The following is a 14,785-nucleotide window of genomic DNA, read 5'->3' as shown; positions in this document are numbered from 1 at the left end:
GTTCCCCACCCCCCCGGGACCTCAGCGCTTCTCCAACTATCCTCCTTAGCTTGTTGAAGTCTGCCCTCCTAAAATCTAGGGCCGCTGCCTTACTGCAGGCCTTTGCCACCTTGCGCTGGATGGTGAATCCCAGCAGGTGATGATCGCTGTCACCCAGGTGGTCGAGCACCCGCAGCCCCCGCACCAGGTCGTCACCCGTGGCCAGCACTAGGTCCAACAAGGCGTTCCCCCTGGTGGGGCTGTGCACCTCCTGGGTTAGACGGAGGTCCTGCACTCTGGCCAAGAACCCACATGAGCGGTCAGACCTGGCTGACTGCTCTTCCCAGCAGATGTCTGGGAAGTTCAGGTCCCCATGACTACCACATCCTTAGCCTTCACGACCTCCGTGAGCTGACCCAAGGATTCCTGGTCGAGCTCTTCTCCCTGGTTGGGAGGCCTATAGTAGACTCCCACCATTAAGTCCCTTTCCCCTCGACTGCCTTGCTCTAACCCAAAGCACTTCAGAGTGCCCCTCCCCTGACTCCTTGCTAATTAAGGAGGATGTGTATTCCTCCGTAATATAGAGTGCCACGCCCCCACCTCTCTTTCCTATTCTGTCCCTCCTGTACAGCCTATAGCCCTTGACACTGATCGCGCAATCATGCGTTGCGTCCCACCACGTTTCCGTAATCCCACTACGTCCGGGCTGGTGTCAGCCAGCAGGAGGGTGAGTTCCTCCTGCTTGTTGCCCATACTACGAGCGTATAGGCCGATCTGGACAGGTTGGAGCAATGGGCCGAACAAAACAGGATGCAATTCAACAATGACAAATGCAGAGTACTCAACCTAGGGAGAAGGAATCCCCAGCACACCTACAGGTTGGGGGATGACCTCCTCAGTAGCTCAGCGGCTGGGAGGGATCCTGGAGTCATAGTTGACTCCAAGATGAACATGAGCCAGCAGTGTAATGAAACCATCAACAAAGCCAATCGCACCTTATCGTGCATGACGAGCAGATCGAGGGAGGTGATGCTCCCCCTCTATGAGGCATTGGTCGGGCCACAGTTGGAGTACTGTGTCCAGTTCTGGGTGCCGCACTTCAAGAGGGATTCAGAGAATCTGGAGAGGGTCCAGAGGAGGCCAGTCGTATGATTAGTGGCCTCCGTGCAAGACCCTACGAGGGGAGGTTGAAGGATCTGGATCTCTTCAGCCTTCACAAGAGACGTCTGAGGAGAGACCTTGTAGCAGCCTATCAGTTTATCAAGGGAGGACAACAGAGAGTTGGAGATGAGGCATTTACCAGGGCACCCCTAGGAGTAACTAGGAATAATGGGTATGAACTAGTGGAAGTAGATTCAGGTTAGACATTAGGAGGAAGTTTTTCACATTAAGGGTGGCCAGAATCTGGAACGGGCTGCCAAGGGAGGTGGTATTATCACCTGACTTGGAGGTCTTCAAGAGGAAGCTAGATAGGCACCTGGCTGGGGTTGTCTAACCTCGGTCCTCTTTCCTGCCAGGGGTAGGGGGTCGGACATGATGATCCTTCAGGGTCCCTTCCGACTCTACAATCTATGAATCTAGGGACTGAGCAGCTCTCCCCTTTGGAGTCTGCCCTCTGGTCAGGCTTGAGGCAGCTCAGGAAGACCGGCCATGCCCCACTTACCCTCGTGGATTTAATTGCTCCCTGTGCAGTGACCCAGCCCAAGACCTGTGTCCCACTTCTGTCTTGTGCCTCTCCAGCCCATCACAAGGCGCTGAGTGGTAGGTCTAGGTCTGGCTGGCTCTTTAACGAGGTCTGTGGTGTTCCTAAGGCATTGCCAGAAGTCTCCTGTCACTTCACAACACGCAGAAGATTTGTTTGTTACATCCGTCACATATGTACGAGTGCCCAGGGTTGCTTTGCTTTCCACACTGGCGAAGGAGCTGCTTGCCATTATTTAACTTAATATTCCATCCCTGAGTTTCTGGTCTCAGTGGAAGTACTTGAGCAGTGTAGGCAGGTACCATTAGCAGGTGTCTTCCTTGCTTTGTTCCTTACTTTGTCCTGTGCATTTCTTGGAGGCTCATGGCTGGTTTAGGAGTAATGGGACAGGAGGGGGAAATGAGGAGTTGTATTTCACCAGGGTGGAAGGAAAATTCCATGCAAATGGAATGGTCAAAGCCTTGGTGTCCACTGCTGCTCTGCATCCGAGCACAGCAGACCTACCCCAGCTAGAGTGTGGGAAGGGAGCAAAGCCTTGTTACCTTTCAAAAATGCACTAGGAGGGATCCTAGGATCCCAGTTACAGACCTGTGAACTTTGCTGGAAGAAAAGGGAATTGCTTGACAAGATTGTTTGCAGTAATAACAAACCATTACAAGTTAGTAGGAAAGACCCGAAGGCTCATGATCTGCTAGTGGTCTGGTTAGCATGGCTTTGGTACAAGGAAACTCACCTTCTCTAAGCATGCTGAATTCACTCAGCATTTCAATAAAATGGCAGAACAAGGAGAACCAGCTACCAGTGATTTGTGGGAAGTGAGGGGTGTGTTTTTTTTTTTTCTCTTTTGGACTTTCAGAAGGCCTTTGGGGAAGTCCCGTACAGAAGGTTATTAAGGAAAACAAAGGAGTTATGAGTTTAGGCATAATAAATTGTCATGCTCAGAAATTGTTTTTCTTACTTAGTGGAAGAGTCTGCATACCTGTCTGGTTGCTGTTCCAGATGGCACAAGGTTACCAATCTGTGTTTCCCAGGCTTCCCTCTGGGACTGGTGTGTGTGTGTGGTTATCCATAACCTGGGGAAAGGAGTGAACAGCAAAGGGGGCAGTAGAAGTGGTCCTGGGATTATTTAGGTTAATAAAGATGAGAGAGGACAGTGGGGAAAGTCAGGGGAATCTGGCATCCTAGGGAACCAGGCAACAAGGTAACTAGTAAAATTAAGTGTCTGCAAGTACCGTCATATGCTTATGAAGAGATCCTTTGAGCTCTACCTTTCTAAATTAGCCTTACCCACATGGGGCTAAGGGAACACTGGGAACAGAGCTGAGTGATTCAGCTGGTACAAACTGAGGTGGTGGGTTTCTTTTCTGGCAGATCCGTGTGGATGAAGCAAACAAGCTGGTGTATTTCCAAGGCACCAAGGACTCCCCTTTAGAGCACCACCTGTACGTCGTTAGCTACGAGAATCCCGGAGAGGCGAAGCGGCTGACGGAGCGCAGCTACTCTCACGCCTGCTGTGTTAGTCAGGTAGCGCTGCTCAGCATGTGCTGAAAGGGCTGGGTCTGGTGCTCCTTGGCAGACCTGCTGCTTTCCTGTTTGGCAAACTGAGTCACGCTCACATATAACACCATTGGCTCCTGCTGGTTTAATGCTGTTGCAAAATCCATGGGCCCAGGCCTCAACAGGTGTGTGTGCTGGGACATGCAGGGGCCTGAATCTGTGTGAATACACCCCTCCATGCCAGCCCCCAGGCAGAGACATGCTGCCAGTAATCTTGCAGGTGCGTTTTTCAGCATCTGGCAGGAAGGAACGTTAGTATGATAAGACTGCAGCTTCTGAGCTGTCAGACCAACTCCATTGCCCAATTTTAGCGCAGTCGCTGAGCTTCCTCACAGAGATCCAAGTTTATTATCAGGCTTGTGGTCCTGCCTTGTGATGGAGACAGTATTTTCCTCTTCCTCTCCAGGACTGTGACATGTTCATCAGTAAGTACAGTAACCAGAAGAGCCCACATTGCGTATCACTTTACAGGCTGACTGGACCAGAAGATGATGTAGCTCAAAGGGCAAAGGACTTCTGGGCCATGATTCTAGATTCAGCAGGTAATAACATGGATAGGAAACTGGTAATGGAGAACCAAAGCAGCCACAACAAGAAACATCCTGGGAGAATCAATAGTGGGTGTCTGCTCCCCTGACTTACCCTGCAACCAGTGGGAGTAAGTGCCCAAGTAAATATGGCTGGTTTTGCTTTCGGTTTTATGCTGGTCTCTGGAGGAAGCTTACTGGGCCCTTTTCTAGGCCTGGCTGAATGTATTTGTGGCCACTCCTAACACAGCATCTGCCATTTTGTAAGCCCTGTTACAAAATCGAGCCAGAAGGGAAATGAAACATTTATATTTGCTTATGGAGCAGCTTGTGACTGGGGAAGGTTTGCTGCATTGTCAGGCTTGTTGCAGAGATCAGTATGTACATTTAACATATGGGCTAACTTACCATTTTCGTGAACAAGAACACTGAGCCCTGAGTTAAGCCCAGCTTCTGTAGGCTACCATGCAGCCAGAGCCACTCTGGTGAGGCTAATGGATTGATTCTCAAGTTACATCCATGAAGCAGAGAGCAGAGCGGGCCTCCATTTGCTCTATTTTGGGGAGAAGATGGAGGGTGGGAGTGTCTGTTCTGGTTGAAATGTATTGCTGATGCCTCAAAACAGTCCTCTGTTAAAGAACAAATGCAGTTGAACAGGCTGTGAATAAATTCAGGCTGGAATTTTGAAGAAGGTTTCTGAGCAGCTCAGAGGAGCCAGGTTCTGAAACATCCTGTCTGGGAGGAGACAGACAACCTAATCTGTTTCTGGTGGAGTCTGACAAGTGTATGAAAGGGACTGTCTATGCTGGGGCTGCCCATGCTCGCAGGAGACCAGACTTGATGACTCAGGAGGTCCCTGCCAGCCTAGTTTGGGTTCAGCATTTTATTTCTTCGAGAATATGGGGAATTTCTTCTGCCTCATCAATCATTGTCTCCTCACCGCTTTTAGCAGCAGGGTGCTCCATAAGCTATGCCCCACTTCCTCCCCCTGCCTTTTTGAGGGAAAATCACTCCACTTTTTTTGCTTTAGCACCTTTGATGGAGTCTTGTCAAACACCCTGGAACTCTGGGAAGGTTTGGGCCTGTGCCCAACTTTTTGCACTGCAGTGACTGCACCTGCAAGCAGGTTAGACAGAATTACATCTGTCCCTCTCTCTGCCCCCTTTGGCAATATCACCACCGCTGGTTGCAGCTTCCTCTATCTGATTTTACAGCACAGTTCTTGGGAGACGGGACCTTGGATGGAGTGGATTAGAACTGCTCCAGCAGCAGTGCTGTCTCAGCTCTTACTGTCAATACAGTATCAAGAGCAGGTTGGATAGAGCTGAGCTCCTGCTGATCCTTGTTTCATAGTTAGTAGGGTTGGAAGGGACTTGAGCAGATCATCAAGTCTGACCCCCTGCCATGACCTCAGCTAATTCCCTCAGCAGCCTGGGGTGGAGATCGTCTGGACCAGCTGATTTAAATACATCCAGTCCCTCCAGACGTTCCCTGACTAGATCCTCTCTGACCCTTGGCCTAGGTGCGGCTCCCCTGGGGCCTGAGGGGGCCCGGTGAGGGGGCTGATCCAGTCCCTGCTCAGGAAAATGGAGGTAAAGAAGTCATTAAATAGGTTAGCTTTGTCGGCTGGTGTGACGACCAAATTTCCTAGCGTGTCTTATAGGGGCCCCATGTTACCTGGTACCTTCTTTTTGCCCCCTGTGTATTTAAAAAGGCCTTCTTGTTGTCCTTCATCTGGGAAGCTAGTCCCAGTCCCATCTCCACCTTGGCCTTCCTGACTGCCCCCCCTACATCCCCGAGCGACCGCAGTATAATCCTCCCTGGGGATGGCCCCTCCCTGCCATTGGGTGTGCGCCTCCCTTTTAGCTAGGAGACATTCCTGCTGGCTAAAAGGGAGGCGTACACCCAATGGAAGGGAGGGGCCACCTCTTTGTTAAAGAGGCTATCTCTTGTGTTTCCTGCCTGCAGGCCCCCTTCCTGACTACGTCCCGCCAGAAATCTTCTCGTTCGAGAGTTCCACGGGGTTTACACTGTACGGCATGATGTACAAGCCTCACAATCTACAGCCTGGGAAGAAGTACCCCACTGTGCTTTTCATTTACGGAGGTCCTCAGGTGCGTGGAGTGTTGCAGGCATAATAGAGGCTGTTCAAAATTCCTGATGATCTCCATTTCTTGGACTTGCTGCTTCTGTGAAGGTGACTGGGTGCTGGGGATAGGAGGCAAGAGGAAAGAGGCTTTGGCACTTTTATCTTTTTCTTTTTTTGAAGGGGTTTTGTTCAGATGCCCTGATACTTGCTAACACCAGCACTCTCTGCTGCCATTTTTTTTATTGGTGGGAAAGAAATGAGCCTTAAAATGCAAGGTGGGGTCTGGGAATATATTTAATGTGATGCAGCAGCTTTGCCAAAGCCTCCCGAGGCTTTCCCATCCCAGGTACAAACTAATATTCTTGTCTGTCACCTGGATCATGGCCAGACATGCCCCCAGTGTTGTCTGTGTCTAGCTCTGATGAGGGGCTGCAATCATAACACTGGAGAGCTGTGGCAGAGTGCTGGACTCCATCAGTGCCTGCCAAGGCCCTAAGGGAAGAGGTTGTAAGGGCAAGGAAGGAAGGGTCCTCATGTGACACAAGAGACACTCAGTACAGCTATTCACACACAGTGAGTGAGGTGCAGTGCTCTTGGCAGGGTGGAGAGCTTGCTCAAGTAGCACCCATGCTGAGAAAAGCAATTCTGTTCAGAGACATCTCGATAACCTGATAATAGACATTCAATTTATAGTATTCCTTAAAACGTTGGTGGCTTTATCAAACACAGAAATAAAATAATCCTATTAAAAGGTGAGAAGTCAGTTTTCTGTGGCCCCATCCCCTTATTTCCAGGGCTTTGCTGGAGGTGGCTGTGTTAACATTTCCCTTGTTCTTTTCTAGGTGCAGCTAGTGAACAATCGGTTTAAAGGAATCAAGTATTTCCGCTTGAACACCCTGGCTTCTCTGGGCTATGTGGTGGTTGTGATTGACAACAGGGGGTCCTGCCACCGAGGGCTTAAGTTTGAAGGTGCCTTTAAATACAAAATGGTAAGTGGGGAAATGCACGTTTTTGTACCAATGCAATTCTGTGCTTGCTGCTTCAGCTAGCAAGGTTGAACCGTCATAAACTACTACAAGACCGTTTTAGGCTGGTGCTTGAACCACCTCTGGTGGTAGGCTGTTTCCAGACCTTGGGGGCTCAGACAGTAAAGAAATTCTTCCTTATGTCCAGCCTGAAACGTTCATGCAGTAGTTTATGACCATTCGACCTCGTCATCCCTTGGGGGGCTCTGGTGAACAAACGTTCCCCCAGATCCTGGTGGTCACCCCTGATAAACTTATAGGCAGCCACCAGGTCCCCCCAAGCCTGTGCTTTTCCAGGCTAAAGAGCCCCATGGCTCTCAGCCTGTCATCGTAAAGTCTGTTTTCCTGACCTCTGATCATGCACATGGCTCTTCTCTGGACTCTCTCAAGCTTCTCCACATCCTTTTTGAATTGTGGGGCCCAAAACTGGACGCAGTACTCCAGCTGCGGCCTCACCGAGGCCGAGTACAAGGGGAGAATGACGTCCCGGGATTTGCTCAAGAAGCATCTATGGATGCAAGCCAGTGTTTTGGTTGCTTTACTAGCCGCAGCATCGCATTGCAGGCTCATGTTCATCTTGTGGTCAATGATGACCCCCAAGTCTCTTACTTCCGTAGTGCTAGCCAGCGTAGCACTGCCAAGCCTATAAGGATGCTGCAGGTTTTTCCTCCCAAGATGGTGAACCTTGCATTTTTTGGTGTTGAACACCATTAGGTTTTCATCCACCCATTTGCTGAGCCTGTCCAAGTCAGCCTGGATCACCCGCCTATCTTCTGGTGTGGACGTTTTGCCCCAAAGTTTGGTGTCATCAGCGAACTTGGCCAGTCTGCTTCTGACTTCTGGGATGAAGTAGAAGAGCTGTAAACCAGCTCCTGGCTGGCTGATGGGGCCAGATTCATTTGGATCTTCTCAAGATAGCAGGTCTTGCCCTTCCTCTGAAGCCTCTTGCACTGGCTGCTTAGAGGTGGAGCAGGGAAATTCCTATAGTCCCTTTCTGGCAGGGAAATTCCTATAGGCCTGTCTGAGGAGGAAACCTGCTTGGTCTTGGCCAGAGGCAAGGAAGGAAATGTCTGCTTTGTGTTGTTTTTCAGGAGTCATGGCCATCCATTTAGAGGGGCTGGGGCAGTTGTACCTGTTTGAAACCTGGAGCCCCAGGTCTGTCTTTAATATGGTACAGGCATTTCTTGTAGGTTGAGAAGTTTCTGCTCATCCTCAGGACCCAAAGAAGAACACAACCACTGGGAAAGCTGGAGTAGGGGACTAATATGCACTTTTTGTGAATGCTTCTTGAGGGGGGATCATTCTTTTGTTCTGTGTTTGTACTGTGCCCAGCACAATAGGGGCTCCAAGGTGTTACCACTGCCGTGATAATAGGTAGTAATCCTGTGTGATGCTGATCCTTCCCCTTGGAGACTCTGAGAATCCTACTTTTTTCAAGAACAGCAGCAACAAATACCCTTCCTCCAACAGGGTCAAATAGAAATTGAAGATCAGGTGGAAGGACTGCAGTATCTGGCATCCCAGCATGACTTCATCGATCTTGACCGAGTGGGCATTCATGGCTGGTCCTACGGAGGATACCTATCTCTAATGGCTTTAATGCAGAGGTCAGATATCTTCAGGGTATGTTCATGTATCACGTCCTTTTTTCTGTGGCTCAGGTAGAATCATTTCTTACTTGAGTTGGAGTGAGACCTCCATCTGCTGTGTGGTAAATAGATGCAAAAGCGTGCACTGTAAACAGGGGAGTGTGTGCAAAACATTCTGCCTTTCTCAACCCCCAGCCCCAATACAAGCAGTTATGTAGCTATAGCATAGAAGAAAGGAGGGCACTACAAAGGAAATTTCCATTTCCAAATTATACCTCTGCTGTCTGTGTGCCCAAGCAATATTTCTAATCGGACTTCCAGTTTTTGGACTTGGGTACAAGAGAACGGAGAGACTATTCCCTGCATTACAGCATTGTTTCTTGCTGACTGCTGCTGCAGTGTGTTTTTAAACTGAACTTCAGCATGGATTGCAATACACAGCAGTGACTCACTGCATGACCCTGGGCCAGTTATTTCATTTCTCTCCACTTCAATTTTTTTTTGCCTGTGATGCGGGGGTGAAGCTGTTCTACATTAGAGGCATATTTGTGTTTGCAAAGAACCTAGGTCTGGTGTAGAGATTGATGTCTGCACTGGTATAATCATGTCAGGTTATAATTTTATGGATATAATTATTCCAGCTAAGCCCCTACAGTAGATTCAGTTAATAGATAAGTATGTGTAGGTGCCATATATCAGTATAGATTACTGCCTTTCTGGAGTAGTGGAGATTAACGTTATAGTGATATAAGTGTCCACGCTAGGGGGAGTTGTACCAGTTCAGCTGTATTGCTATAGTTCTATTAGTTAAAGATGATTTTTATCTGTATACTTAACATGATCCATTTCCTATGTGTCCACAAAACCTTCAGGATTTCTGGAAGGAATGATAAAAGAAGTGTCAAATATCATTAATTATTTATCATCACAAGCAAAAAGCATTAATTTTGTTTTTTGTGGCTCTTGCTTTTTGTATAAAGCAGGTCTGAATGTATATGAACGGGTTAATTATTGCCTTTTTGTGGGCTTTACATTAATTATTTTTTAATCTTTAAAAATTGCTAGCCTGTTGAGTCCTTTTTTGCCTTTCATGGAGTATCCCAAGATGCAAATCAGGGGCTACCTAAAGAAGGAGGTAGGGCTGAATGCTGGAGAGCGTTTGTTCCCCCTTTCCACCCAGCATTGGAATGAACAAAGCCACTGATCTTAAACAGTTTGAGTAAAGCCAACTTGCCTTTTTTGGTGTTGTTCCTTGCTTGTCCATTTACCTTCCAAGACCAAGTGGGCCCCAGTTACCAAGACAGTAAGTATATCAGTATAGCTCAGGGCCTCAAAGTCCTTGTCCACACAAGGCAGATTTTGCTGGAATACTTATATCAGACTTGTCATACCAGGCAAACCTGCTAGTACAGCACAGTGGTAGCAGAATCAGAGTCAATCTGTAGACAGGACCAAAGGGTATTATGAGGTCAGACCCCCCCCACTGGTGTAAACTTTGCAACTCCCTGATCTCACTAGACAGGGACCTCTTGTTATGAATCTTGGTCCCTTTTGTTCCAGGGGAAAGGTGGGGGACTTCTTTCCCCATGCCGGTCATACAGATTTGAACAGGCACTTTGTTTGCAAATGATGGTTGCATCATTTTGTAGACGTGCACCGATATATTGGCCTATATTGGATCAGCACTGGTACAAGGAAAAATGACGTTTTCAGCAATCGGCTTTTTTTGGCTGGTGTAGCCAGTAATGTCACTGATAAATGCTGCGCATAGGTGCAGCATGTGCCTAGCCAGGATTGCTGCCCGGCAGCTTGGAGAGTAGTATCTGGCCAGTAAGTCTGGCGGGGGGAAGGAAGGGGCATGATGGGGGGCAAATTGAGGCCCCCACGTTGAGGGAGGGAGTGGGGCTGGGGCAGAGGCAGGGACTGCACAGCCAGGATGGGGCAGGGTGCAGGACAGAGCCGCGGATTGCTCGTTTGGGGGGCGAAGGGGAGTGGGGAAAGGGGGCAGCTCTCCATCACTGCACACCCCCAGCGGTGGCTTGGGGGACACATGCCTGCCAGATTTGTGCCCAGGGCGAGGGCAGGCTGCCTGCTGTGGGCTTGGGGCCGGGGACTGCGTCCGCCTCTTCCCAGCAGGGGGCTGGGCCAAGGCTGTGCTTGGGGCAGGCAGTAATGGTGCCAAGAGACAGGGCTATGAGGGGGGGGACTACAGCCACCCCAAAACTCTCTGTAGCACTCCCCCCACAGTCCTCCTTCCCAGCGCTGCTGCCAGCCACCCCAAGCACAGCCCCAGCCCAGCCCCCCTGCTGGGAGGAGGTGGGCGCAGCCCCTGACCCCAAGCCTGCAGTGGGCAAACCACCCTTGCTCCATGTATGAAGCTGGGGGGCACATGCCCCCCATGCCTCACCCGGGGATGTACGCAGGGGTAGGGAGCTGCCCCTTCTCCCCACGGCCCCTGGACAAGCTGCCCCCAGCTTCATCCTGCACGCCACTCTGCCCCGACTGGACAGCGTCTACCCCTACCCCAGCCCCACTCCCTCCTTCACTGCGGGGACCTCAGTCTACACCCCTCCCATACCCCTTCCCACAGACTTACCAGCCAGACGCTGGTCTCCAAGCTGCTGGTCTGTATATTGGCTATCAGATCAGTATCAGCTGATGTGGCTGGTTCAGAATCGGCCATTGGTAGTGGCCACAGTTTTTTTTTTGGTGCACCCCTGTCGTTTTCCAGACTGCTCAGTAAAGGCTGCATGGGGGGATGGGCACAGAGACATGTACCTGCATCCCTGCCTCCCTCCCTGTCTTATGCTCCTGGTCCTTTTGGCATCTGCAGGTTGCTATAGCGGGCGCCCCCGTCACACTGTGGATGTTCTATGATACTGGCTACACAGAGCGCTATATGGGCCACCCGGAGCACAACGAGCAGGGCTACTACCTAGGATCGGTGGCCATGCAGGCAGAGAATTTTCCTTCTGAGTAAGTGTGGCTCCCCTGTACCCCCCCTTTCCCCCTCCCCCCTACCGAGGAGATTCAAACCTAGAGCCGCATTTTTATTTCCCAGTTCTCGGCAATTAAATGCCGAAACCGTAAATGCCAGTCTTAAAATACCACTTAATAAACTTGAATGAGCATTTGCATAATTATGGGCCGTTCTGAGTAATCTGTTTTATATTGGCTGTAATTAAAGACTATCTCTTACACCTCAAGAAATGGGAGCCATAACTTCAATTACATAATTAGCTCTTTAGTCTGAGCAACATTAAATGAGACAAATAATATTTGATCAAAATGCCTTTTTTATTTCCCTGGGTTCCCAGGCCCGTATCTGCATGCAGGTATTTAGAATCTGAGATACGGATGTGTGTTGCTGCAGAATTAATGTCCGGCGGTGCAGGTTTAGCACCCAGTCAAGACAGTGTTTCTGAGAGTGCAGACAGCTGTAACCATTGTATTGACATTGGAGGAGGTCCATACAAACTTATGACCTAACTATGAGGTCTGCATGATTTCGTAGCAATTCAAGAGCAGCAAAAACTCCTCCAACTTTAACCTGGCTTCATTGCTGGTCATTGGGAGCAGTCAGCTCATTTGTATTGCTACAGGATCCTGCAGGTGTTACAAGCGGATGGTAACAGCTGATGTGAACTCCCAAACAGCAGCTCTCCCTCCCAGTTGAAAGCAGCTTAAAGTACATTTGTTCATCTGTGGAGAGAGGAAAGTTAATATTGGCCACCGACAGTCACTCAGTTAAAGGTGCAATGGGATCTGATCGACAATCCCAACAATCATGCCTTTCGCCATGTCATACGTGCATGGCAGGAGGTGCGATTTTGGCATCAGGGTTTAGAACCTGATCGTGCCGTATTGGCAGTGCAAGGGCAGCCTGGGATCGTGAGCCGAGGCCCCCCCTGCACCAGGAAGTAGTAAGCCAGGTGCTCAGTGCGCCCATGGCTGGAGCGCCAGTCAATTGATCTGTGAGGGGGCAGGGCGGCCCTTCAAGGCTGCAGTGCGCTTCTGAGTCAGATTGCCCATCAGTGGACTGGTGCTTCTAGGTCTTGGCCACTCATTCAGTTTATGGCACAATGGGACCCAGCCACAGAATTATTACACATTTTTTGCAATAATTTTGTAGCTTATTTCCTGTTTTATCACACCATTAACTGCATGAACATGTGGCTGGGTTACTACTTAAGACACGATTAACTGATTAAGCACGTCTTAAATGTAATGTCTATTAGAGACCATAGAAACATAGCCCTGATTCACATGTGCAGGACAAGCTTCCAGGGAAGGAGAGAATGGGATCTGAAAACAAAAATGATGAGCCCTGCCTGAGTGGGGTCTGTGGGATGGGGCCATTGGTATTAAAATGCTTAAACTAAAGGGAGAGGATTTCAGTATCTTCTGTGTTTTGGCAGCTTTGGGGTGTTGTTGTAGTAGTCATGTCTAGGAATTATGCAAGAGGCAAGGATTTTTATGGGTGATACCTTTTATTGCACCAGCTGTGTGGTTGTGATAAAGTTAGACAAGCTTGTGAATGCAGGGTGTCCTTCATCACATCAGAACCTTCATCCAATAGAAGATCTTACCCACAAAAATCCTCGCCTCTAAACTAAAAGGAGGAATTTCTGTGGATTGCAAAATGCCTTGCAGGGTCCAGGCAGCTGTCTCAGTATGTGCATCTTGTCTTTCTCAGACCAAACCGTTTGCTGCTGCTACATGGATTCTTGGATGAGAACGTTCACTTTGCACACACTAGTATATTGCTGAGCTTTCTAGTGAGGGCTGGGAAGCCGTACGACTTACAGGTAAGGACCGCGACAGTGTCAAGAGTGTGCATACAAAAGTAGCTTGGCTAACTTCGTTTCTGCTGCAGCATGGGAGATTTTCCACTTATGCCTCAGACTGAGTGTCCCGATGGACAGAGAAGTGCATCAACATTTGGTGTAGCTGTTTGGCCTTTTTTTGGTATTTACCCTTGTTTGGGACCATAAAGAGGCAGTCAGTAGTTGTGTGTGTGGGTGTGCACACTAGGCAGTACGCTCACAATAAATATAAGTGCGTGAGGAGAGGAGTGCTGGGATTGTCAGGTTTCACTTTGGCAGCTGAAAAGAGGGCACAGGAGTTGCCAGAGAAGACTCAACACCAGATAACATGTTGCTCTGCTTCAGTCTCTGGCCATAGAGAGTGCAGAGCCATTGTCTAACTGCAATCTGCTCTTCTTCTTGTCTCTCCCTTTTGGGGAGTTTGGAACATTTTTCATTTGTTACTATAACTACAAGCTTTCAAGGCAAATACCAAGTTGGATTTTCACTTTTACTGCTAACCGTTTCTTGTAGAGGAGATCTCCAGCTTTTGGCTTCTAACTCTCCTTTTCTTTACTGCTTGTTGGAAGAGGAGTGCCAGGTCATTTGTCCTTACTATATCATAGGGGCCAGGGCATGGAAAGGATGAAGAACTACTGTTCTGCATTCACCACTCCCCTCTGTTCTCTCGGAGCTGCTGGGATGTTACTATGTGTGAGGTGGCTGGTACAAATGCTGCTGTATGCCAATGGTGCGTATGCTCACGACTCTCTCTTTTGTACTTTAGATCTACCCTCAGGAGAGACACAGTATAAGGGTGCCCGAGTCTGGAGAGCATTATGAACTCCATCTACTATACTACCTGCAAGAGAATCTAGGCTCTCACATTGCTGCACTGAAGGCAATGTAATTACAACCTCTGTCGAACTCGGATACACTGGCTGCTTAACCAAATGAGGAACCGTTGGGATCTTTGGAGAATACCGAATGGAACGTTGCATTTGGGGGCCTGCCACACAGATGCACCCACAGAGACGCACACATGCACGCAAATGGAGACACTTTTTTCAAAAGCAAACTCGGTGCCATACAGGGAAACTACAGTACAGTGACCTAATGATTTTAAAGCCTACCTGTAAATAAAATCGTATGTCTGTGGTATACTGCAGTACCATGGGTTTTCTTTTGGGAGGAGCTGAAACCTTAGCAACACATTTTCACAATACCAGATCTTAACCTTTTTAACCTGTTACGAGCTGCGTGAGTCTAGTTGATGTGTTGTGGTTTTTTTCCAGTGTGTGTCTCAGTTTCTTACAACATGGTAATGATCGATTGATTTTTCTCCCTTCATGGCAAGACTTTTTTTTGGATGGTTACAACCTTGATGTGGTTTGAAAAACCTATTTTAAAAGCTTTGTGTTTCTTGCAAGGGATGTAGCTGGTTTTGGCTAGGAGCTAATTGTCTCTTGCATACAACCATGCATTGGGGATAATCTTTAAACACCCCCCCCA

The 14,785-nt window shown here is 48.9% G+C and overlaps 1 protein-coding gene across 2 annotated transcripts in view; it reads left to right on the top strand.

The window, feature by feature from the left end:
* The window catches only part of DPP8 (dipeptidyl peptidase 8), a 46,413-nt gene extending 31,639 nt beyond the window's left edge, over window positions 1–14,774 (top strand). For both annotated transcript variants that reach the window (XM_019533829.1, XM_019533828.1), the window contains exons 14-21: window positions 3,053–3,205; window positions 3,645–3,780; window positions 5,734–5,879; window positions 6,697–6,843; window positions 8,350–8,502; window positions 11,302–11,444; window positions 13,165–13,276; window positions 14,061–14,774. In XM_019533829.1, the coding sequence (XP_019389374.1) occupies window positions 3,053–3,205; window positions 3,645–3,780; window positions 5,734–5,879; window positions 6,697–6,843; window positions 8,350–8,502; window positions 11,302–11,444; window positions 13,165–13,276; window positions 14,061–14,183 (1,113 nt within the window). In that variant the 3' untranslated portion in view covers window positions 14,184–14,774. The remainder of the gene's footprint in view (window positions 1–3,052; window positions 3,206–3,644; window positions 3,781–5,733; window positions 5,880–6,696; window positions 6,844–8,349; window positions 8,503–11,301; window positions 11,445–13,164; window positions 13,277–14,060) is intronic.
* The last annotated feature ends 11 nt before the right edge of the window (window positions 14,775–14,785 follow it).

Source organism: Crocodylus porosus, unplaced genomic scaffold (genome assembly GCF_001723895.1).
Source record: "Crocodylus porosus isolate Cpor-Errol unplaced genomic scaffold, CroPor_comp1, whole genome shotgun sequence".
Classification (NCBI taxonomy): domain Eukaryota; kingdom Metazoa; phylum Chordata; order Crocodylia; family Crocodylidae; genus Crocodylus; species Crocodylus porosus.
Note: the sequence above shows the minus strand (reverse complement) of the source record. Positions and strands in the feature narration are given on the sequence as shown.